Source organism: Heterodontus francisci, chromosome 9 (genome assembly GCF_036365525.1).
Source record: "Heterodontus francisci isolate sHetFra1 chromosome 9, sHetFra1.hap1, whole genome shotgun sequence".
NCBI classification, from domain to species: domain Eukaryota; kingdom Metazoa; phylum Chordata; class Chondrichthyes; order Heterodontiformes; family Heterodontidae; genus Heterodontus; species Heterodontus francisci.
In genome coordinates, this window is record NC_090379.1 from 43,690,328 (window position 1) to 43,717,094 (window position 26,767).

The window sequence follows — 26,767 nt, forward strand, 5'->3', positions numbered from 1 at the left end:
CCAGGGGGTCAACCCTGGTTCAATAAGAACTGCAGGAAAGTACGCCAGGAGCAGTACAAGGCATACATAAAAATTAGATCTCAAACTGGTGAAGCTACAACGCAGGACTACAGCATCCAAAGACAGAGCAAAGTGATCCCACAACAGTACAAAAGACAAGGCTGAAGCATCTGCAACCATCTTCAGCCAGAAGTGCCAAGAGGTTTGATCCATCTTGGCCTCCTCCTGAGGTCCCCAGCATCACAGCTGCCAGTCTTCAGACAATTCATCCCATGTGATATCAAGAAACAGGTGAATGCACTGGATACAGCAAAGGCTATAGGATTAGTCAACATCCTGGAGATTTCTGCTCCAGAACTAGCTGAGCTTCGAGCCGAGCTGTTTCAGTACATCTACAACATTGACATCTACCACACTGACATCTACCCGACAATGTGGAAAATTGTCCAGGTATGTCCTGTCCATAAAATGCAGGACAAATCCAATCCAGCCAATTACTGCTCCATCAGTCTACTCTAAATCACCCAAGTGATGGAAGGTGACGTTGACAGATCTATTAAGCGGCAATAACCTGCTCACTGATGGTTTCACTAGACTCCAGATCTCATTACAGCCAAACATGGACAAAAGAGCTGAATGAGGTGAAGTGAGAGTGACTGCCCTCGACATCAAGGCAGCATTTAACCAAGTGTGGTATCAAGGAGCCCTAGAAAAATTGAAGTCAATGGAAATCAGGGGAAATCCATTGGTTGGAGTCATACGTAGCACAAAGGAAGATGATTGAGATTGTTGAAGGCCCATCATCTCAGTCCCAGGATATTTCTGCAGGGGTTCCTCATGATGGTGTCCTAGGCACAACCATCTGCAGATGCTTCATCAAGACCTTCCCTCCATAAGGTCAGAAACAAAGATGTTCGCTGATGATTGCAGTGTTCAGTACCATTTGCAACTTCGCAGATATTGAAACAGTTTGTGTTCACATGCAGCAAGACATGGACAACATTCAGGCTTGGGCTAATAAATGGCAAGTAACATTTGCGTCACACAAGTGCCAAGCAATGACCATCTCCAACAAGAGAGAATCTAACCATCTCCCCTTGACATTCAATGGCATTACCATCGCTGAATCCCCCACTATCAACACCCTTGGGGCTACCATTGACCAGAAACTGAACTGGAATAGCCATATAAATACCATGGCTACAAGAGCAGGTCAGAGGCTAGGAATCCTGCAGCGAGTAACTCACCTCCTGACTCCCCAAATCCTGTCCACTATCTACAAGGCACAAGTCAGGAGTGTGATGGAATACTCTCCACTTGCCTGGATGGGTGCAGCTCCAACAACACTCAAGAAGCTCAACACCATCCAGGACAAAGCAGCCTGCTTGACTGGCACCCCATCTACAAACATTCACTCCCACCACCACCGACGCACAATGGCAGCTGTGTGTACCATCTACAAGATGCACTGCAGCAACGCACCAAGGCTCCTTAGACAGCACCTTCCAAACCCACGAGCTCTACCAACTAGAAGGACAAGGACAGCAAATGCATGGGAACACCACCACCTGCAAGTTCCCCTCCAAGTCACACACCATCCTGAATTGGAACAACATCGCCGTTCCTTCATTGTCGCTGGGTCAAAATCCTGGAACTCCCTTCCTAACAGCACTGTGGGTGTACCTACACCACATGGACTGCAGCGGTTCAAGAAGGCAGCTCACCACCAACTTCTCAAGGACAATTAGGGATGGGCAATAAATGCTGGCATTGCCAGCGATGCTCACATCTTATGAACGAATTTAAAAAAAGGATGATTTATTACTTTGAAGAGTTCACAAGCAATTTGTTAGCAATGACTAGTCATTCAGTAGATATCCATCAAGTGGGTTTATGCACCAACTGAATTACATTATACTTAGTGATTTGTACCAGCCAAAGCAAACAATAATTCATCTAGTGTTAACTTCTTTCCACCTTTACAGCAATTCAAGGACAACAGGTGCTTAAGTTGCGGAGATCCAATCCAGATCACAAAGGAGATTCATTGTTACACTCCTGGGTCCCACTACCGCACTAGCAGTTACAGATAAGTGGGAGTCAACTTCCTTATATAAAAATGAGCAATCAGAATGCATAAGGCAGTGACTTACACCACTAAACCTCAGTAGATACATGCAGCAGACCCATCATTGCAACACTGATGCATGAAATGTCGCATTAATGCCAGGGTGTGTGGGGGGGCTGGTGGTCATCATTTGATATCGGGCTGAGCAAAGGGAAATTTATTCTGAAGCTATCCTTGCTAAGTGCTTGATGCTGATACTGAGTGCGTGAAATAGGAATCTATTCAATTTATCATTACAATCATTCCTCATGTTTGCCTGGTTGTATTGACTTGGTCTCTTTTGTTGACTTCTTCATTCTCCCCTCCCTGCGAAGAGGTACCTGACCCTCCTAGTAATAGTACTGTTAAGATCAGGAACTGACTGTGTGGGAAAATATAGATGTCAACCCACATCTTGACAACATTATTTTGTGCACAGCATAAAACTGAAAATAAAGCAATTTACATTGTTCCCATAGAGTAATACAGCACAGAAACAGGCCCTTCAGCCCATCGGATCCACGCCAGCCATCAAGCACTTAACTATTCTAATACCATTTTCCAGCACTTGGCTTATAGCCTTGTATGCTATGGTGTTTCAAGTGCTCATCTAAATACTTCTTAACTGTTGTGAGGGTTCCTGCCTCTACCATCTCTTCAGGCAGTGTGTTCCATATGACCTTTTGCTTAATCACTAGTTTTAATCTTGAGAGGGAGTTAGTTTTCATGCCTAATTTACTTAAATTCATCATTCTGAGCCAATTTATCAGTCACCTTGTTGATATTCCCAGTCTGTCTTACTCAGAATCCCCTATTCTTACTCTAGGCTCATTTAATAAGTGAATTATCAAAGACTGAAGTAATATGTGGAGGCACATTAGTCCAATTCAGCAAGAACACATTCTAAATGTAAACCAGACATACTACACCACCTACCAATACACTTTTCTTGCCTTCTGAATTGTAATGACTGTTTGAACTTCTTTTAGTGTCCTTTTTGTCTTCTTTTCTGCTGATTTAAATGCCTAAAAGAAACATAAATTAAGAATAAATTAAAAGATTCAAGTTAGAAGTTTTAAAAAAAGTTAACTGATTTAATCTAGTCATTTTGGAGCCGAAATCTGTAGTGCCAATAGATATAATGGGCTGAATTTTACGTCGGGCGGACAGGAGCTGGCCAATGACGTAAAAGTCAGTGGCGAACCCATTTCTGCCTGGCCCGGGGATCCGACTCGCATTTTACGGGTCCCTAGGCTTTAACTGTTCCGAGGCAGGACTTCCACCCACTTGAGGGAGGTAGTCCCACTTCAATGAGCTGCTGGCCAATCATTCGGCCGGCAGCTCTTAGTCCCAGCAGTGCCACTGGGAGCGGTGGCTACTACTGGGACTGCAGCCCAACTGAGGACATGGAGCCAGGTCGATAGGTAAGTTTGGTTTGCCTCACTGGTGTGATCAGTCGCATCTCGGTGAGGCAAGGGTAGTCGTGTGGGGGGAAAGGGGGCATCTCGGGTCCTGGGGGCAGTTGGGGAAGCGGGGTGGCCCTCAATCGGGCACCCAGTGCCCGTTTGTCAGTGCCCATCCCCGGGGCGCTGAGAAGCCGCCAGCTTTCACTGGGCGGCCTTTCACGTCTTCTGGACGCCCGTTTGCCACGGGTAAAATCCCCGTGGAGGCGGGCGAAGGCCCTTAAGTTGCCACTAAGGGCGGCCCGTTTCTTGTGCCTCCCCTGGCCCACATAAAGTGGGGCGGAGGCGGCAGCGGGTCGGGAAGGCCTCTCAGAGCCTCCCGCTCAATTTTATGCCACCCACCCCCCGCCACCATCCGGCTCGCTGGGGTGGCGTAAAATTCTGGCCAATGGGCTATAAGGAAATTGAAAAAATTAAATTTCAACAAAGCATCTGGATCAGACGGGATACATCCTAGAATCCTAAAGGGAACTAAAAGATACAGACATGGGTAATACATCTTTAAAGAGTTCTGTAAACATAGCAGCCGTTCCTAGATCAAGAAGCTATCTAACGTTATCCTAATATTTAAAAAAGGAGAGAGATGTTTATAGAACAACCAAGGGGTGAACAAGTGAGTCTCGCTTGAAGTCAAAATTAAATTCTCTGCTATTAATTACTAATAAACCAGAATTAAAACAAAATCTTTCTCTCTACCCCAATGGCAGGGCAGCATTTGAAGAAACCTCACTGCGGTACAGGAAAAAACAAATCAGAACTGCAGTTGTCACCAGGCCACTCTCGCGCACCATGTGACCAGTAGAAAAGCAGCATTGGTAGAAGCATGGGGACAGATTGTCAACCCCTGAACCTCAAGAGCTCTATGGCCCAGTAAAACCTGTACCAGAAAAAAAGGGGAGGGACATGCAGTGTCATTGTTCTAAAAATCGTGAAAAAAAATTGTTTGTGTAACACTGCTTCTAGTTTTTGACACTGTTGCACTGATGGGGAAGAAATTAATTAGAAGCGGCACTACACAGACCTACATCGATTTCCAAGGGCAGGCCATGGGCCGTTATGTGTGTGGCCTGCATGCCATTTTTTACTGATATAATTTGTCTTTCAATGTGAACTATTTCTTACCTTTTCTGCAGCTTCAACTGTCTTCTTCTCCTTCTTCGCTGCATGTCTTTTGTGATCATAGTATCTGTATCAAAATATCATTTGAAAAAAACCATTTACAACCTAGTTAACATATTACCCCCCATTAACCACTTGCAATTAAATATAAAACAACAGGCATTAGAACAAATTAATGCAACCTTTCCACTTTCCTTTTCTCATTACAGGATACTTCTTTTTATAACTGTGCTCTACAATTTTAATTACATTAACCGTATGTACAGCTATTGCAAAATCTGCTTACTCAACTACAAATCAGTAGCATATGGTAATTCAATGCAATGTTACGCTGGTAAAAGAGCAGAGCGGTGGATAGGCGATGGGAATGTGCCCCCCCACCCCCAACCTCCCCCTTGATTTTACGCCCCCTAAACCCGCCTCCAGCCCATTCCCATAGGGTGTAAAATTCCAGCCTTGGAATCAGGCTGGCGAAGCAATAGTATTAGCTAGGATACTGAGACGGTAATGAGCAGAGACTAGATCCTTCCCTCAAAAAGACCAAGAATAATAATCAGCAGGGCACCCAACCCCTTATTATGCACTTTCTAGTAATTAACTTGAGCATCAGTGGCAGAGTCATAAGTTACAGTTCATCTCTGCCGATAGTTTTGAACTTTGAGGCAGAAGAGAAGCTTACATAAAATTGGGAGCTCTTATTTATTGTACATGGGAACACTTCAGAATGTGTAAAATCAAGCATTACACGTCAAAACGCTCGATAGTTAGCAGTCCATGGTGCAGTGTTCTACAATTTCCTCAAAGACATGATTCAAAGTTTTATCAATTTCTTCAAACTGAAATTCAAGAGACTATCTCACCATTAAGTTACATTCTTTCACATACAGAAATCTCATTATTGGTAAAATATTCTACGTCAAATATTTCAATAATAATTGATAAAATATTCAATTAGAAAATGTGTGAAATTATAACTTAAATCTTAAATATTTGAAATGTGAATAGAATACAAACTCAAATTTAAAATTTAAAGTTAAAGCAACAGTGTTTATCTATCCAATTAAAGAGAAAGCATCAAAGTATCACAGGTATTTTAAGTTTTCTAGATGAACACCTACTTTTTTGCATTAGCATAGGCAGACAGACCAAGATCCACATCTACTAATATTGGCTTGTATTTCTGTACCATTTTCTTCTGATTTTTATTTTTGTTCTTTTTCTTCTTGCCTTTTGTTTGCTCATTTTGAACATCTTCATCCAGGTCAACATCTTGTTGATCTTCATCATCAGTTGTATATGGGTTTCTAAACAGTGTACAGAATTACAATTATATACTAGTGGATAGAGACAGAGCACAAAATAATCCACATCCCAAACCGTCCCACTTTCCTGTCCTTTAAAATACGAGGCAGAAGACAAAAATAGCAAAAGGTAGGAACAATAACAAGATACAGTCTCTGACATTTCATTTTCTATTTGAAAACATTTTATTAACAAGAATTCAAGAGTCAAGGGTGAGAAAAGGCCATTCAATCCATCAAAGCTCAACTCTCTAATAAGGACATTTTCAATTGACTTCCTATCAAAATCTTTAAAAATTGAATGACATGGCAGTTGTAAGACAAGCAGATCTCCCTGTTTGCTGAGCATAGTCCCAATCAACTGTTGCATAAATGCAGAATGCCCTTGACTCAGCAGGAACAGGGTGGTGCAGAAACTAAGCCACAAGGTATGCTTTGGTTTATCTTAAAGGTGGGGAGCCAAGGCACCTCCCCAGTTCAGGCAACAGCCTCATGAATTTATCAAACGTTGGGGTCTTATCATGAACTACTGGTCACAGAATTTGTTGTTGATGCTTTATTCAGTAGAGGCTGTTGGCCCCAAAGCAAATATCTGATGAGTACTCCAAGCCCCACAAAAATAATTCAGATCGCTGCTGCCACTAGCGCCCCCATTCTTTGTTCCCAAGAATTTGGTGATGACTTGCCCTACTGCTGGCTGGGTGGCCTCTGGGCTATTCAATATTGTGCCAGTCCGAACCTGTCTCTGGATACCAGTTTGACGGGGGGACGTCAGCTCACCAGTTCTATTTGAATGAAGCAGAGTTGTTAAAATGGACTCGGCCTCTTAGTGTACGGGAGTTAAATTTCCCCTTATGACTTTCATCTGTAAGTAACTGGCTATTTAAAAGGGCATAACTCTCTAACAAACTGCCTTGGCAGGAATAATGATTAGGCTAGTAACAAGACAGCAAATGTCATTAATTCTTTGATATAATTTTCTTCCAAATTCTAAAACAATAACACTCTTGCTTTCATTTTCCATTGCCGTAATTTCAGAACATGAAAGCTGTCAATAAAGATGAGCATAACAGTTTCAGTATGTATCCATTATTAATGCAACAATATTAACAAAATAAACATTATTATCCTACTACAAAAATAACCTGGTTTCATAAGATTTGGGCAGAACAAAATTAAGGCAGGCAAGTGTAAAGTATTGTATAAAGGAAGGGAAAAGGAGCAACACACATAGTCCATGAATGGTGCTGAGATAGTTGAAAAGAATATTAGCAGCTCAATGCTAAACACGTCCAATCAACAAAGCCAACAGAATGTTGAACTATACATAGCCAAAACAATAGAAGTCAGAGGAATTCAGGATTAAAGCTGGGCTGGTAAGTAGCTAGTAACATTCACGGCACACAAGTGACAAGCAATGACAATCTCCAACAAGACAAAGTCTACTCACCTCCCGACATTCAACATCACGACCATCATTGAGTCCCCCACCATCAACATCCTAGGAGTCACCATTGACCAGAAATTTAACTGGACCAGCCTCAGAAATATAGTGGCTACAAGAGCAGGTCAGAGGCTGGGCATTCTGCACTGAGTAACTCACCTCCTGATTCTCCAATGCCTGGTACACCATCTACAGGACACAACTCAGGAGTGTGATGGAATACTCTCCACTTGCCTGGATGAGTGCAGCTTCAGCAACATTCAAGAAGCTCGATACTATCCACCCTAGTTGACTGGCACTCATCCACCACAGTCATACCGTGACCATAATGTGTACTATTTACAAGATTTGCTGAGGCTTCTTCAACAGCACCTCCCAAACCTGTAACCTCTACCACCTAAAAGAAAAGGGGAGCCGGTGCATGGGAACACCACCAGCTCCAAGTCACACACTATATTGGCATGGAAATATATCACCGTTCCTTCATCGCCACTGGGTCAAAATCCTGGAACTCACAACCTAACTGCACAGTGGGAGTACCTTCACTACATAGACTTCAGAGGTTTAAGAAGGTGGCTCACCATCACTTCTCAAGGGTTGTTAGAGATGGGCAATAAATGCGGGCCTTGCCAACGATGCCCACATCCTGTGAATGATGATAAAATTAAAAGTGCACAGTGCTGCATGTGATCTGTCCACACATCAAATACTCCATTTAATTCTGGTCGCCAGGTCACAATAGAGAAGTACATGTGGCGAAGGCAGTGCAGGAAAGAGCTATCAGGCTGACCCCTAATGTCATGGGTCTGAGTTATTAGGAAATACTGGAGAAACATGGGCCTTCTAGCCTGGAACAGAGGCATCTGAGAGGTAACCTTATTCAGGCAGACAAGATGACTATGGAAATAGACCCAATAGCCTTTTCTTGTCTTAGGTACATAACACAACAGGTTATATTAAACACTTAAGAGGTTTATGTACTCTCCAATGCTTAACCTTATGATGAATATCGCAAGATATTTACAAAGTATCAGCTGATGTATCTGTATCTTTAAAGCTCTGGTAATTAGAAGTTAGTCACTTAATTCAGTAGTGTACTCTTTCCTTGTTATAATTGGTTTGCGGTGTGTAAAATGATTCAACGGTCAGCTAAATTTAAAGCATCTACAAACTAAGATGTATGCGGTAGAAATCTAGTTCAGGAGAAAGATCAATTTGATTCCTCATAAGGGGTTTAGACTGAATGTCAGAAGTTCCAAGAGTATACTTCATATATACAAACATGTTCTACAATCTACACAGCTTTTTTACACAACCTTTGCAACAAAATACACAATTCCAAAACCTATTAGTTTATTCAACAAGTTATTTATAGGGAACAATAACAATAACAATTCCAACCAAACCATAAACCTTCAGAGGGATTGACATGGATCATTGACCCCAAACAACAAAGAAAATTACAGCACAGGAACAGGCCCTTCGGCCCTCCAAGCCTGCGCCGATCCAGATCCTCTATCTAAACATGTCGCCTATTTTCTAAGGGTCTGTATCTCTTTGCTTCCTGCCCATTCATGTATCTGTCTAGATACATCTTAAAAGACTCCATCGTGCCCGCATCTACCACCTCCGCTGGCAATGCGTTCCAGGCACCCACCACCCTCTGCGTGAAGAACTTTCCACGCATATCCCCCCTAAACTTTTCCCCTCTCACTTTGAACTCGTGACCCCTAGTAATTGAATCCCCCACTCTGGGAAAAAGCTTCTTGCTATCCACCCTGTCTATACCTCTCATGATTTTGTACACCTCAATCAGGTCCCCCATCAACCTCCGTCTTTCTAATGAAAATAATCCTAATCTGCTCAACCTCTCTTCATAGCTAGCGCCCTCCATACCAGGCAACATCCTGGTGAACCTCCTCTGCACCCTCTCCAAAGCATCCACATCCTTTTGGTAATGTGGCGACCAGAACTGCACGCAGTATTCCAAATGTGGCCGAACCAAAGTCTTATACAACTGTAACATGACCTACCAACCCTTGTACTCAATACCCCGTCCGATGAAGGAAAGCATGCCGTATGCCTTCTTGACCACTCTATTGCCACCTTCAGGGAACAATGGACCTGAACACCCAAATCTCTCTGTACATCAATTTTCCCCAGGACTTTTCCATTTACTGTATAATTCACTCTTGAATTGGATCTTCCAAAATGCATCAGCTCGCATTTGCCCTGATTGAACTCCATCTGCCATTTCTCTGCCCAACTCTCCAATCTATTTATTTTCTGCTGTATTCTCTGACAGTCCCCTTCACTATCTGCTACTCCACCAATCTTAGTGTCGTCTGCAAACTTGCTAATCAGACCACCTATACTTTCCTCCAAATCATTTATGTATATCACAAACAACAGTGGTCCCAGCACGGATCCCTGTGGAACACCACTGGTCACACGTCTCCATTTTGAGAAACTCCCTTCCACTGCTACTCTGTCTCCTGTTGCCCAGCCAGTTCTTTATCCATCTAGCTAGTACACCCTGGATCCCATGCGACTTCACTTTCTCCATCAGCCTACCATGGGGAACCTTATCAAACGCCTTACTGAAGTCCATGTATATGACATCTACAGCCCTTCCCTCATCAATCAACTTTGTCACTTCCTCAAAGAATTCTATTAAGTTGGTAAGACATGACCTTCCCTGCACAAAACCATGTTGCCTATCACTGATAAGCCCATTTTCTTCCAGATGGGAATAGATCCTATCCCTCAGTATCTTCTCCAGCAGCTTCCCTACCACTGACGTCAGGCTCACCGGTCTATAATTACCTGGATTTTCCCTGCTACCGTTCTTAAACAAGGGGACAACATTAGCAATTCTCCAGTCCTCCGGGACCTCACCCGTGTTTAAGGATGCTGCAAAGATATCTGTTAAGGCCCCAGCTATTTCCTCTCTCGCTTCCCTCAGTAACCTGGGATAGATCCCATCCGGACCTGGGGACTTGTCCACCTTAATGCCTTTTAGAATACCCAACACTTCCTCCCTCCTTATGCCGACTTGACCTAGAGTAATCAAACATCTGTCCCTAACCTCAACATCCATCATGAGATTAGGGTGCATGTAACAATATGCTGTTATCAGTTATTTTGTGTGTGGAAAGTTTCAAGGGCTCTTATTATTGAATAACAATATCCTGAGTTACATTTCCAGTGGGCATTCTACTCCATTCTGATGTAATTAAGGATAATTAGAAAATAACAACAGGAAAGTTCCATAATTTACACCATAAATTTGAAATTTTCAGGGCCATAGTCATGCATTTTTATATTGACTGACGACGTTTCTCAAAAAATAATTTTCCAAGATGATTTGCAAGCAGCTCAAACAGTTTCCTTTTGTATAGAAATGTTGGTATTTTGTTGATACCATAACTATCAGTGCAAAGAGAGTCATTCATCTTGGAATCTGAACAACAAGATTCACATCAGCAGGTATTCCAAAATACCATAAACTAGAATAAGACAAAATGGAGGAGACAAAAAAAAACTATTTCAGAATTGCAAACTATTAATTTTTGTGATAATTTTTGTGTGTTGAAATCCTTCGTCAATATACAGTACATCTTCAATTATATTTCTTAGATTAAGAGCTTAGATTGATAAAAGTAAAAAGCTTACTTTAGCAACATCGTGATATGATTGGTATTCAGCTTCAGCTCTTTAATGGAACAAGCTACAAGGTCTTCTTGTTCCTGTGCTTCCTTTACAATGCTTCCAATTTCTGTCCAGTCAATCTGATTAGCTAAGGCACTGCGTATCACTTGAATAGCTTTATCAACGATGCTCAGATTGATCTCAATTAGCTCTCCCTTCATCTTATCGTATTCCTATTGAAACAAAGAAATGTAGATATAAAATTATTTATATTTTTACAACATACACACACATATATCACCTTTAACATAGAAAAATGTTCCAAGGCCCTGCAGTGGTATAATAAAAAAATGTTGTCAAAGAAAAAATAGGAGGGAGCCAAATGTTTGGTTGAAAAGGTGGGTTTTTAAGGAGAAACCGAGTTAAGAAGTATAGGGAACAAATTTCAGAACATGGAGCCTAGGCAGAGCATCTGGGTGGGAGGGTGGGGAGTGGGTTGGGCAAGGGCATGAAGCAATGTAAATAAGAGGATCAGAGTGTTAAATCGGAGACATTGGGGGAATAGGAGCCAAAGTAGGTTAGTGAGGATAGGGGTAATGGTGAACAGGCCCTGGTGTGGGATAAGATACAAGCAGCAGAACTTTGGATGAGCTCAGTTTATGGAGGATAAGGGCAGTCAGGAGAGCATTGGAATAGCCAAGTCTGAAGGTAACAAAAGCATGGATGTAGGTTTCAACAGTTTATGGTCTAAGGTATGTGAAATTATGAAGGTGGGAGTCAATGGTTTCTATGATGGAGAAGATATGGGGTCAGAAGCTCTAAATTTGGGTGCAAATTTGGACTCACTAGTACCAATTCTCTGGGCATTACGGGAACCAAAATGACATATATAGACTTCTGCTGTGAATCATGCCAGATGCCACCTTGGTGAGGACATTGGCGCAGCTCACGTCCACTGGAAATATGTAAAAAAGGCAGATTATGACATCACTCAGTGTACAATACTGATTTGATGTCTGCGATGCCACTTTGGAGCTCAACGCTCCAGCTGACACCCTCTCGGAACCTCGCACAGCTGAACACGTTAAGCAGCAGGAAGGACACCCCCACTAGTGCTATTTAAAGGCATCATCAACTACTTACAGGTGAGTTGCTAGTTGATTTCTTCCGGCTGCTGCTATGATTTTACAATTGCTTAGTCCTTTCTATATTTCTTTCAAGTTACGAAAGTCTAAAGGTAGTGGTGTGGCAGGCGATGAAGGACTTTTTGTTGACTTCAAGGCTTCTGCAGAAACCAGTTGTTCCCAACACATGCGCACAAATAGGCATTCACTTTGGAATACAGCATGACTGAGAGAATGAGCAAAGGCCACACAGAGTAGGACAGCTGCCAGAAGAGGGAGGAGGAGACAGAAGTGCATTCAGCAGGAGGACATATCCGTCCAGAGTGTTCAGGGAGCAACTCTCCTACCTGAATCTCAGTGAGGAACAGTGTAAGATATCTGTGTTTCAATAAAGGTGTCCTCACTGAAATCTGTCACCTGCTGCAACTACAACTGCAACCTCAAAGCAGGGCAAGGATCGTATTGTCAGTGGCTGAGAAGGTGACCATGGCAATGAACTTTTACGTCTGGCTCCTTCCGGGGTGGAGATATTTGTAAAATTTTGCAGTTTGCCATCCACTATTCATTAGGGAGGTCACTGATGCTATCTATTAAAAGAAAGCTGACCATATTTCATAATCTCTTGCCAGAGACCAGCAGGCAGAGCGCGCATGGGCTTTGCTAAGATTGCACTCTTCCTGATGGTGTAGGGTGCCACTGACTGCATGCATATTGCTGGTTACACTCTTCACAAGCAGATCCCACCTCTAATCTATCGTCTAAGATAGGTGCTGTGCCACTATCTGAGCTGTTGCCTTTTTTTTTTGTTTAAAATTCATTCTTGGGATGTGACGTCACAGGCAAGGCCAGCATTTATTGCCCAGTTCTAATTGCCCATGAAAAGGTGGTCTTGAGCTGCCTTCTTGAACCGCTGCACTCCATACGGTGTAGGTACACCCACAGTGCTGTGAACATGAAATCTAGTGACAGTGTTGTGTCTTCATCATCACCCTCTTCATGGAGTCCCTTCATTGCCTGGCCAGGAGGCACTTCTTTGATATTGCTGGTAAATTTGAACAACTTAGCCTCAGTGCTGTGGGCAGGGCAGAAGCCAGACTGAAGGGTACAGGCATGAAATTATGGTTTGGGGTGGGGGGGGGGGGGGAAAGAGAGGGGCGGAGTGAAACACCAAGATGGGTGGCAACCTCACAAAATTTTCAGGAGCAAAAGAAAGCTAGTTAAGGTAAATGGGAGAAGAAGGAGGGGCTAACTGTAGGATTGTTGAGGACAGAGTGATGGGGACAGGGGGTTGGGATGGTGGGGGGAACTGGAGCCTGTGCAAAGTCATTAATAATGTCAGTGAGCACTGGGGCAAGAAGGGGTGATTGAGTGGTTAGGAGTTAGGTATGGAGAAGATCATTCTCATAGAGGAGAGAAACCCAGTGAGGACTAGATGGATGGGGGATGGAGAGAAGAGAGGTTGAAGATGGGGTAAGGAAAAGGCTACAGCTGATCATCTCAACCTGTGAGATAAAAAGATATTGGCTCTTCAATCTAAAAATAAGGAATTCATACATAAAAAATAATAATTACATATGCACAGTATCCCCAAAGATTACTGCAGCCGTATAATTGATAGATTAATATTCAAAGCAGGTTTACAATTAACTATCATACTGTATATACTGTTACAAGTTTATAATTAGTCTTACCTGATTCACTTGCAGGGCATCCAATCTTTTCTCATGGTCTTTACGAACATTTTCCAGTTTCTTCAATGCTTGTTTTTCCTTGAAACATGAAATATAAGGTATTGTGCATACCACGCATTTTGTCTACAGTGAGCATCAATTGTATGTCCTTTCACATGGAAGGTTTCAAAATATTTTCACCTCTTTTGAAAGTGCTTGTAAACTATGTATTAATCTGCTTACAGGTCATGCTCTTATAATATCCTTACCAAGGAATAAACCTGAAATTCTGTGGGGGTGTTCTACTTTGGTGGGAGCCCAGCAAAACTAGCAAGTAAAGGAGTAAACAACTAGTTTCAGCCTTTACACTGTTACCATCGTCTCTTGCCAAAGTCAGGGCTGGAGACTAGAAGAATCTCCACAGAATCGGAGTCCTAATGTTTGCAGAACCTTGGAATTGCTGGTTGAGTCATGTTCTTTATTTTTATTTAATGAAACTGTTATAATGCAATACTAAATCTTGTGTACAATTATTGTGAATAAAGTGCAAAGATTCTGATTTCTGAGCCAAAGATAAACTTCGTATGTAAACAAGTGAAGTAACAGTCACCATACAACATAATGCATTACGTGCAAGAAAGTTTTAAGTTGGGCAATGCACAAATAAAATTAATAAAACTTCCAATGATTTAAAAGTTAATAATAAAACAGGAGAACATTCTGATTATAATTGAGATGGGAGAACTGTTTTCATACTGAAAGCCACAAAGAGACACAAAGGTACAAATAGACCCTAGCATGCTTATTATTGAAAGGTGCTTAAAACAGAGAAGCTTGGTTAAAGCTTTTTAAAATGATGTAAATAAAGAAAGACTGTAAAATTAATTTAGGAGATTAGGAAACAAGTTTAGGAGTAGGATTTCAAGGGTGAACATTTCAGCTCTTCATGCGCAGCCACATGCTAGGAATGGAAGATTACGGAGCTCGATGCACGAATAACCATGCGGCGCAAGGAATAAAGATTTTACCTTGCGGGGCACTGGCGCAGTTCTAGGACAGATTGGAGCTATTCTGTAAGGACAAGGATGGGCTATATCTGAAGAGGGGGGAGTACTAATGTACTTGCAGAGGATCATTTTGTTCCCAGGCGGTGAAAAATTTAAAATTAAAATCCCTATCTTTGTAAATGTTAACATGAATGTCTAGTAGCACTGAGACCACAGCTTTGTGGTACAAGACGAAAACCAGTTTGACAAAATTTTCCTCAAACACCTAAGTCTCAACGCAGTACTCCACAATGAAAATGGTATTTAGCAGCTGTGCAACAGTATTTACATTTAGCCCCATATGTATATAAGTTACTCCATAACATTTTAAAAAACATTTTAAGCATAGCTATCACAAAAGTGAAAATATTACTGAAACATCAGTACATTTTTCATACAATCAAAATAATAATTTGCTCTTCCATTTTCGGATGAAATTATGTCACTCTGCAAACACAAAATGCTCTATAGAAATACAAAATTCAAATAAGAGCAGCTTCATATATATTTTAACCAACTGTAGGCAGGGCTAGAACTTTCCACGGTTTGTCATGTTAATATGCTAATGCGCAGTTTCCAGCATGTCTGCTTTCAAAAGCAATCCAATCAGATGATTTTTTTGAAGTTTGGTAACTAACCTGTTAAATGCTAGAGTTGTTAATTTTTTTTATTATTCTAGATACATGGATTGATCCAGACCTTTCTTAAATACTTAGTTTCGATAGAATACAATCTAACAAGTTCGTTGAAAATGCAATAAAATGGTTAGGGATGTGATAAATTAGGTACTTAGTTTCCATTATCATGTTTTCTAAGATGAAAATAGTTTCAAACATTGGCAAAAATCTGATAATTTTTTTTTTTTAAGGTTCTCGGGCAATGCATTTATATGTTTTAGAACGCTATGTTTACAAATTGTCAGATACTCATTAGTTTCAGCAGATCCATTTTGAAAAGGACCTCAAAGATGAATGAAAAGTCATTTAACAAATCTGGTGTAATCTTTACTTAGCATGACAGAGACAGACATCCCTTTAACTCTGGTGAGGGAAGATGAAGAAAGAACTTCAACAATATACATTCAATAATTAAAATATTGTGCAATTTGTCAAGGTTGTTTAAAGGCAGTTAAACCTTACCTGCTGTAAAGCCTTTAGGTCTATTTTCTGGCTTTCTAATTTTGAGTAAAATTCATCAACTGCCTGAACAAAAAATGTATTTTTACAAAGTCAGTATAAAAAAATTAAACATGAATGAGAAACAGACAGTAGTATTTATGATGCTGGGGTTCTGCTGCATAGGTGTTAGGCACCCTCCTATTCCGCTTCCCAAAGTGGTCCTTGAACTTTGGTATCGAGTGTTAGCAAACTATTCAGCATAGAATGGATATCACACCCAAGCCAAATCCTGCCTTCACCCAAACTACATGTGCATTTCCAATAGAAGCTGCTAGATAGTGATTAGGAGCAGAAATTCCTTAACCTACGAGCACGGAGACCGGCTGTACTATCCCTATCTGCATCCTAGCTGACTTAAACTAACTCAGTACAGACAAGGAATGAAATTGGGACATTCCTGGTTTGTATAATTCAGTTATGTACTGTCTATTGTTGGAATAATAGTTCTTATTTGACAGTGTTTTTCCACTATAAAGTTTAGTTAATTTTGCAAAGGATTTTATTAATATACAAATAAGTTAAAGATTTTAACTTTTAAACTCAAATATCAGCATAGTACAAAATCTATTTATTTGCACTTCATCTTCAATGTTTGGATGGCAAGAGAATTCCACTGAAAGCAGTATTTGCAGCATAAATTTTATCTATAACATGCCACCAGGCATAACTGTTAATCCTGTACCACCAGTTCTCAACAACCATTAAAACAGTTTTAAACTACAAATGGGACAAAATGCCAGTGATTGTTTTATAGCATTTCCTCTATCAAGCATAGAACTACAACATACATAATCAATCTCCATGAAAGAATACATAAAGGGAAAATTTGATTTACATTCTTACACAACATACATAAATCCAAGTTCTTTCTTTCCTCTTTATTTATAAAAGCCTATGGTTAGAGGACCAATTTGTGTTGAATTGAGAAATAACATTAAACTTGTCATTAGCAACAAAAAAAATCAGTGTTCTCATTTTTGGCTTTTACTTACATGGTGCAAGAATGTGAGCCAGGTGTTCCCAACAAAAAAGGTCATTCATTTAAAAAAAAATGCTGAGTCTCTTTTGTGGATATTGCAACTGAATAATCCCACTTTAAAGACTGAAATGCTATTTAGTCACTGATACTTTTGCCTCCATTTTTGCTATAAAAAGTACTGAGTTACTGAAAACCCAATCCATATTAAAACAGTATACTAACACCAAAACTGAAATGTAGAATCCTGAAAGCAATAATAAATAGAAAGAATAATGGAAGTCATGCAAGAATACTCAAATTACAGCCAAGATCATACAATGAGGGTACCTTTGAGAACTGCACTGCTTACGAGAAATCTTGCTCACAAGCAACCTGAATAAGATTGAAATTTTACCCAACAAACAATAAGATAAAAAACAAAATATATAAAATCCAGAAGCGTATTATCACCTTATCAAATGAGTCGAATACAATGCAAGAACAGTTCGCATGCTGTGCAAAAAGAAATGGATGAAATTCCTCATAGCTGTAAAAGATAAAAACATTTTTTAAATAAAAACACACCTAAAAACTCTACAACCAAACTACAGTGAAAAAGGTATTAGACTTACGTTAGTAACTCTTCAGGTGGCTTGCTTGGATCCAAACTTGGCTTTGTTTCTCGTTTCTGTATTATATAACCCTAAACACAAATACCAAAAATAATACAAGTTTTGTGTATTTCATGGTTATAAATAGTTTAAAATTTAAATAGTTACATGATTTTTAAAAACACAACTCTCATCAGTGAACCCTCAATCTAACTAAAAAAAGGAGTAAAGGAGAACAGAAAACACTGGAAATACTCAGCAGGTCAGGCAGCATCTGTGCAGAGAGAAACAGAGTTAACGATTCAGGTGTGTGACCTTTCATCAGAACGGGGAAAAGTTAGAAATGTAATAGGCTTTGAGCAAGTGAAAGGGGAGAGGGTGGGAAGAAGGAATAAAAGGGAAGATCTGTGATTAGTGGAGGGCAGGAGGGATTAAATGACAACAGGTTTCATGGTGCAAGGCCAAACGGAGTGGTAATGGGACAAGAGATGTCTTTTGTCATTACCGCCTGAAATATTAACTCTTTCTCTTTCCACAGATGCTGCCCGACCTGCTGAGTATTTCCAGCATTTTCTGATTTTATTTCAGATTTCCAGCAGCTGCAGTATTTTGCTTTTTTAAAGGAGGACTGTACCCTGGCTCTCAAAATTAACCGAAGAAAACAAGATTGAACGAACAACCTGTTAGAGTTTCATATCATTATAAGGGTTCAAATTGTTACCCTGAGTCTGAATTTGACTCTGCATAAGAGTTTGCATTAAAACAATAAGTGTCAACAAGTGGAAACAAGAAGCCATCAACATAAAGTGATGCAAGATGGCTCTGTGAAACCTCAGATATTCATGATTGAATTTTTGATCTCAGTTGTGTCACTCATGGAAATACATAGAAGTTATAACTTAGAAACAGACCATCTGGCTCAACCAGTCCATGGTAGCATTTATTCTCCATGCATCTATCAATCCAATTTCATCTTGAATGTTGCCATATCCTCACAACTGTGTGTGCAAAGAAGGTCCTCTTATTCTTTTCTAAGTGTCTTGCCTGCATTTAATGTTAGACCCCTCAACTACTGGAAACAGTACGCTTTATCTACCTTGTCGCATTCTTATATTATTTTTAAAACTTTTTTTCATATCACCCCATAATCTACATCATTATAACAAAAACAGTCCCGATCTTTCAAGTCTCTTTTCTATTTGTATTTCTTCATACCAAGTAGCATCCCAGTGAGTATGTGTTACATCCTCTCTCAAATTTCATTAACATTCCTGTAGCGTGGAGGCCAGTGCGATGTACAGTACTCTATCTGAGGTCTTATTAACTTTTAATATAGGTTCATCATTAGTATTGGCTTGTACGTTGTATACCTCGTGTGATAAAACCTAGAATGCCATTAGCTTTTTTTAAAAATGTCTCATCAACTTGAGATGTTGACGGTAATGTTCTGCGAGGCTCCACCCTGCACACACACCCAAAATCTCTAGGCTTTTCCAAAGCACTAAGTCTATTTCCACTGTTGTTATTTGTTCTAAACCAAAATGTATCGCCTCAAGCTTACGAACACTAAATTTGATCTGCCTATTATCTCATCTTATCAATATATTTTTGCAGTTTCCTTAGGCATGCTAAAGAATTAACTTTATCTCCTATTTCACATCATCTACAAATGTTGACATCGCTTTCTCCAAGGCTATATCCAGACCAGCAATATATACAGGGAAGCACAAGCAGAGACTAGGTCAGGATGGTATCTGAAACAGGGAGATCCAATTACAGAATGAGGCAAAATAACTTACAGAAAAGAGAGAGACTTAGCATCACTAAGTAGATAATACTACATAAGTCTACCTGTCCTTTAAAGTTATTTGTCATCGCAGTAAATTCCTCAGCCTTCTGTAGAGCAGCCAAAAGTTTCTCTCCATCTAGAAATGAAAACTAAAAATTAATACGAACAAAGACAGAATTTAAAGCTTTGAAAATTAAAGCAGAAAATAAGTAAAAACATGTCCAATTTCCAACAAATTCAAATTACTCCCTTTCGTTATTCATACCAGAGATTCCAATTACGTTGACAATACTATGTCATTAATTTAAAGTTTAAACTATATTCATAAAATGGATTATTTTAAATAGAACTATAATAAAAATCAAAGTTCATAAATGCTGTTGGAAAAATTTAATTGCTCCTCTAAACATACCTTTAGACAAATCAAAGTCTTGGCCTACTTTTGCACTGCCAGAGAATCCAAACGTCATGAGGCAATGCTCGATCAATGTTGCTCCATAAGCTTTAAAATGAAAAAGATTTTTTAAACGGATAGGAAATTTCATCACATTTCAAATCATAAGAAAATCAATATGTTTTCAGTATCTATTCTGAAATGTGTCTGCCCACTTTTAATATATTTTATTGCAGGCTCAGTGCTGAATTGGGTAAAACCCACATCCCGCACGTACTTGAAAATGACCTTCGACAGTTGGATGCAGATTCTAGCTCATTGTGTTAAAACTTTGGAATTACAAATCCAATAGAACTGATCCAATCAGAAGCGCTTCTGTATAGTTATCGTTGTTAGTTTGTTAAGCTGTTTAGATGTGTATGGGAAGCCAGCATTATGCCTTTAAGCCTTGCTACAAGTGACAGCTGTATTTGTGACAGCACCATTTTGATTCCCTTTGTCCTGGAATTAAACAATTTTGATTTACTGAGTAAATCACTCCTACCATTGGGGAAGGTCTTGCAGGAAATCTCTGAGGCAAGCAGGCAGGTGGAAGATGATGAGCAAGCAGAGATATACCTGAAGTCATTACTCTCAGTTTGACAGTTCTATCTTGTATCACTGTATTGTAGCTCAGTGGAGGTGTTCTTGAGCTGTGAGGGCCATTACAACAGTTAGTGTCATCATTAGAGCTTGTCAAGTGTTGTGTATTTTGTTATTATTGTATCACAGAGTTAAAAGTTCTGTTAAATAGCACAAGTTGCTGTATTGTCTATTCCTACTTCTTATCGATTACTTCTAATAAACCTACATCATAATTTATAACCTACATCATGATCTTATAGCGCACATTCTTCCACTTTCCTAGTCTATGAGAACACAAGGTTCACGTTATATTCAGTAAGTTATATACAGTGAAATGTGTTTCTGTTTTACACTTACTCTGATGTGCAGGAAAAAAAAATCACACATTAGATCATAAGGAGTGAGGGCTCGAATACAGAAGTGTTCCTTGGTGCCTAGTATGAGAGAAATACCTAGGTACAGCCTAAACAGAGGTGTCAGATTAAACTACTAAGAAAAAATGTAATCAATCAGATCCACATTGATAATGTTACTGTAAAATAACATGAGAAACAAATAATAAAAGCAAAATACTGCAAATGCTGGAAATACTCAGCAGGTCTGGCAGCATCTGTGGAGAGAGAAGCAGAGTAAACATTTCAGGTCAGTGACCTTTCATCATGAGAAACAAATAAACTTGCTTTGAACTTCTTAGATAAGAAAGCAACAATCTCCCATGACTTCCTTATGAAAAATTTCTCAACACAGAAGCTATCTTTGCTGATGATAGAATGGAACTGATCGGTCTGTACTTAGATAAGGTAGATGGAATGGGAGGAGACTTGCGTGGCATACAAATGCCAGCACAGACCAGTTGGGCTGAATGACCTGTTTCTGGACTATGTATTCTATGTAACTCAACTGACAGATTATCGGCTGCTAATCACAGAATCGTTACAGCACAGAAGGAGCCATTCGACCCATCGTGTCTGCACCGGCTCTCCCTCAGTCCCATTCCCCTGCCTTCTCCCCATAACCCTGCACATTCTTCCTTTTCATATAACTGTCTAATTCCCTTTTGAATGCTTCAATTGAACCTACCTCCACCATGTTCTCAGGCAGCGCATTTCAGACATTAACCACTCGCTGCGTGAAAATGTTTTTCCTTATGTCACTTTTGCTTCTCTTACCAAATACTTTAAATCTGTGCCCTCTCGTTCTCGATCCTCTCACAAGTGGGAACAGTTTCTCTCCATCTACTCTGTTCAGACCCTTCATGATTTTGAATACCTCAATCAAATCACCTCTCAGCTTTCTCTTCTCCAAGGAAAACAGTCCTAACTTCTCCAATCTATCTTCATAACTGAAATTCATCATCCCTGCAATCATTCTCATGAATCTTTTCTGTACTCTCTCTAGTGCCCTCACATCTTTCCTCAAGTGCGGTGCCCAGAATTGGACACAATACTCCAGCTGAGGCCAAACTCGTGTCTTATACAAGTTCAACATAACTTCCTTGCTCTTGTACTCTATGACCCTATTAATAAAGCCCAGGATACTGTATGCTTTATTAACTGCGCTCTCAACCTGTCCTGCCACCTTCAATGAGTTATGCACATATACACCTCGGTCCCTCTGCTCCTGCACCCCCTTTAGAATTGTACCCTTTATTCTATATTGTCTCTCCATGTTCTTCCTACCAAAATGAATCACTTCACTTTCACTGCATTGAACTTCATCTACCACCTGTCTGCCCATTCCAACAACTTGACTATGTCCTCAGACATGATACCAACTGTGGCATGGAAAATAAAAATGCCAAGCTCTGTGCTTTTCATGTCAGTACACTGCCCAACAGCTCTATTCTTCACCATTAACCCTGCTCCATCTCCCCATTATTCACCATTAACCTTGCTCCTCATCTCCATTATTTACTATTAACCCTGCTCCACCTCCCCATTATTCACCATTAACCCTGATCCACCTCCCCATTATTTACCATTAACCCTGCTCCACCTCCCCATTATTCACCATTAACCCTGCTCCACCTCCCCATTATTCACCATTAACCCTGCTCCACTTCCCCATTATTCACCATTAACCCTGCTCCACCTCCCCATTATTCACCATTAACCCTGCTCCACCTCCCCATTATTCACCATTAACCCTGCTCCTCATCTCCATTATTCACTATTAACCCTGCTCCTCATCTCCATTATTCACTATTAACCCTGCTCCTCATCTCCATTATTTACCATTAACACTGCTCCATCTCCCCATTAACCCTGCTCCTCATCTCCATTATTCACTATTAACCCTGCTCCACCTCCCCATTATTCACCATTAACCTTGCTCCACCTCCCCACTATTCACCATTAACCCTGCTCCACCTCCCCATTGTTCACTATTAACCCTGCTCCACCTTCCCATTATTCACCATTAACACTGTTCCATCTCCCCATTATTCACCATTATCCCTGCTCCACTTCCCCTTTGCCCTATATTAACCCTGCTCCACCTCCCCATTATTCACCACTAACCCTGCTCCACCTCCCCATCATTCACCATTAGGTCTGCAATTTCTATAACTTACTATTAATCATGTACTCAAAGACAGTTATTAGCTTAAAAAAAACTGCAGATGGAAATCTGAAATGAAAACAGAAAATGCTGGAAAAACTAAGCAGGTCAGGCAGCATCTGTGGAGACAGAAACATTGTAATGTTTCGGGTTGATGATCTTTCATCACAACTGGAAAAAGATACTAATGTAAAAAGTTTTAAGCAAGGCAGGGAGAGGGAAGGAAAAAACAAAAGGTAAGTTCCGTGATAAAGGTGGAAAACCGGACAGATTAAATGTCAGAAGCGATGATCATGCAACGCAAAAGGAGAAGGTAATAGGACAAGTAAAGAAACAAAAGATGGGTCTAGAGGATGTGTAAATGGAAATAGCAGTATCATGACCAACAGCTGCCATCCAAAAAAATGGGAGCGGAGATTATGATCTGAAATTGTTAAACTCAATGTTGAGTCCAGAAGATTGTAAAGTGCCTAATTGAACGATGAATTATAAACAGAAAATACTGGAAATACGCAGCAGGTCTGGCAGCATCTAGAGAGAGAAACAGAATTAATGTTTCAAGTGTGTGACCATTCATCAGATCTGATGTTCTGATAGAACGAATAAAAAACCCATATTTACCAATTGAGGTTATCATGTTATGATCAAATGCCACCTGTGATTGGGCACTCTCCCAATGGAGGAGGGAATTTGTGTGATATTGCAATAAATACTGCAGCTTAAAGGGTAGGTGGCACTTTGGAACATTGTTGAATAAATTAATTGTGCAGTGAAGACATGTCTGGTAGCAGTCCGTGGAGAAGAAAACCACCATGCTTTGATAAGTTTCTACAGAAATCGTGGTGCAACAAGATAGGCATCGGGTGAGCAAGATAGTAGAGCAACAAACTTGGCAGAATGTGGCAGATTCCATCAATGCAAAGAGCATTGTGGGTTCTACGTGGTTTAAATTTCATAAGAAATTTGATTACCTTTACAGGTCAGGCAAGCTAGAAGACAGCAACGTGATCTCATATTTATGCACGATACCAACTATTACGATCATGAATTGCTCCGTTTAACCCTTGCATTCCTTCACTTTTGTCTTCACCTTTTCATGGGTGCTCAGTATACTATATTGTGCATTTTCAACCACCTCCCTGGCTCAGCATCATCTACTTAAACAGAAAGGTGGAAAGAACAACTCGCTGCCAAGAGCCACTGACATGTGGGGGTAGGGACAATCCATGCCACCAATACCAAATAATCAATGTATGTTCTGTTTTTGAGGAGAATGCAACACTAACAACTCACTTTTATATATTTTAACATAAAGGAACACTGCAAAGCACTTCACAAAGTCGTGTAGGAAACTGATGCTATAGCAGAGGAGAGATTAGGTTCGGTAACTGTAAATTTAGTTGAAGATAGATTTTTAGTAAGTTTTTACAGGAGGAGATAGAAGTGGATAGAAAGGGCTTGGGGAGAGAATTCAATGGAGTAGGGTCCAGACAGCTGAAGGCTGTTGTTGAAATGCTAATTTGTAGGATGGCTTATTATACCGGTCTTAAGAACACTTTTGATCTTCATTCTTACATAACATGTCTGCGTAATCCTGAAATTAAGCATGACATATTGTAACTGTAACATGGGACCTATGGTTCCCAAAGCTTCTCACCACTGGAAGTTTTCTTTGCCTCATGTCTGGAACATTGCAGATGAATCGATAGAGATTGACTGTCTTGACTAGTCAACAACTCTATTAGTGTTGTATAATGCGCCTACCAAGATGGTAAAAGGTCAACAAGATGAACCTCTTGCATCTAGCAAGTCCTATGTATTTGATTATCATGATTACAGTACATTTTAGATTCATGATATAGGACTATATAGACTGAATATATACCAGCTTATGACTTTTTCATATCAGTCACCATACTGATAACACAACTGTACCATTTAAGCAATAAAAGCAGGTCAGGCACCACCTGGAGAGAGAAACAAAGTTGATATTTCAACTCAATGACCTTTTATCAGAATGGGAAAAATTTAGAGCTGTAAGAGGTTTTAACCCAGTACAGAAGCTTTGTCTTGCTTAAAACTTGTTATAGCTCGAACTGAAATGTTAATTCTGTTTCTAGCACCAGAAATGCTGCCTGACCTGCTGAGTATTTCCAGCATTTTCTGTTTTTATTTCAGATATCCAGCATCCACAGTATTTTGCTTTCGCATTAGTAATACTTAAGAACATAATTTTCTTGCTTTTATTCAATGGTGGTTTCAGTAAATTACCGTCCTTAAGCATATTATAATACAACTAGCATATTGATACCTCAGAGATTTCCTGATTATCTGATACCTTATCTATTGTACTTAGAAACAAAAATATTACTAACATAGGTGGGGGTTGAGCATTTTCTTTATTTGTTCCCCTTTTGGTGTATTAGCCAAGACTTCTGTCAACCTGTAGAATAGAAATCTCAGCAGTTACAAAAATTGGCAACCGCACAAATTTCGATTAATTACTGCAATATACAGACACATCAATCAGAGTTAAAATTATGTAGTGGGGGCGATTTTCCACCACACTGAATCTGGTAAATTTATTTCCTGGGATCAATGCAAAGGTCTCCCCTTTACACTTTGTGTGCACTCTGGAATATGTCCATAGCATAGGCAGAGTGGTATTGCCGCAGAACAGTGGTCTTATTGAAATAAAATGTAAATGGAATTGACTTCAGAATGTCTCCAGTGTCATTTTTTGGGGGCTTTGCCTGCTGCAGCCCCAAATGTTGATGTGGCCCCAAGAAGTGCATTTGGAGGTTGCTCTAAGCCTCTCAGATTGAAGTAAACTGGAGGGCTGGCTACCAACAGCATCTCATACTCCTAGACAAGTAAATGCTTCCTTTTGAGGGCCAGCAAACAGGATTGCTGGGGCTAGAAAACTTTTGGCTATCTCTAGATAGCCACCAGGCTGGTGGCAATCACCACTCCTGCAGTATCAAAATACTTTCTTCCAATTCTGGATGAATTCCCATTCCAAGGGGCATAATTTTGCCAGCAGTATGTTGGGGCACAGTAAAGAACAGACTCGCTAAAATATAAGTGGTTTAAGTTCTATTCAGGGTGTGCTTCATCCAACTTGACCCAAGTCAGAGGATGGGGGAGGAAAATCAATCCAATACCTTTCAGCAAATGACAAACTGAAATGCACCTGGACGAAACCCACTGAATGTTTCACCCCTCCATATTTTAACTAAACCCAAAAAGGACTCATTACTGCTCTGATGTCATCCATCACGGAGTCTCTAACAACTTCAAATTGGTGAAACAAATATTAAAGATGGGCTTGAAAAGATACTGGAGCATTAGTGTTATAATTAATGACTGGTACAGCCAGTAATTCTTAGTATAAGTGAGTGAAGTTTAAAATTATAAACAGAGTGCCAGACTTTGAATAAAATATATGGGGTAGATTTTTGCCTTCAGCACCTGGGCAGTAATCTGGCAAGGAAAATCACACGATTATTTAAAATGAGGCTCGAACTTGAAATGGCTTGGGCCTCCTAACTCTGGCCTTGGTCTGGAGCTGCAGGCGCACATCAACTTTATGCCCATTCTGCGCCCGACTTGAAAATCTCCTCCTGTAATTTCCTTCCTTCTGCTCTATATTTTTCCAACACTAAACAGCTAGAAGGATGTGAGATCCCTGAAAAGGTGCAGAGGAGATTTACCAGAGTGGTTCCAGGG

The 26,767-nt window shown here is 40.2% G+C and overlaps 1 protein-coding gene across 3 annotated transcripts in view; it reads right to left on the minus strand.

Moving 5' to 3' along the window:
• Positions 1–26,767, minus strand: part of LOC137373704 (ribosome quality control complex subunit NEMF-like) — a 92,339-nt gene that overhangs the window by 40,525 nt on the left and 25,047 nt on the right. For all 3 annotated transcript variants that reach the window (XM_068038911.1, XM_068038910.1, XM_068038912.1), the window contains exons 6-16: positions 25,414–25,481; positions 19,874–19,963; positions 19,524–19,597; positions 17,694–17,764; positions 17,533–17,608; positions 16,065–16,127; positions 13,901–13,978; positions 11,110–11,318; positions 5,808–5,993; positions 4,693–4,756; positions 3,044–3,132 (exon numbers count right to left, since the gene is read on the minus strand). In XM_068038911.1, coding sequence (XP_067895012.1) covers positions 3,044–3,132; positions 4,693–4,756; positions 5,808–5,993; positions 11,110–11,318; positions 13,901–13,978; positions 16,065–16,127; positions 17,533–17,608; positions 17,694–17,764; positions 19,524–19,597; positions 19,874–19,963; positions 25,414–25,481 — 1,068 coding nt within the window. The remainder of the gene's footprint in view (positions 1–3,043; positions 3,133–4,692; positions 4,757–5,807; positions 5,994–11,109; positions 11,319–13,900; positions 13,979–16,064; positions 16,128–17,532; positions 17,609–17,693; positions 17,765–19,523; positions 19,598–19,873; positions 19,964–25,413; positions 25,482–26,767) is intronic.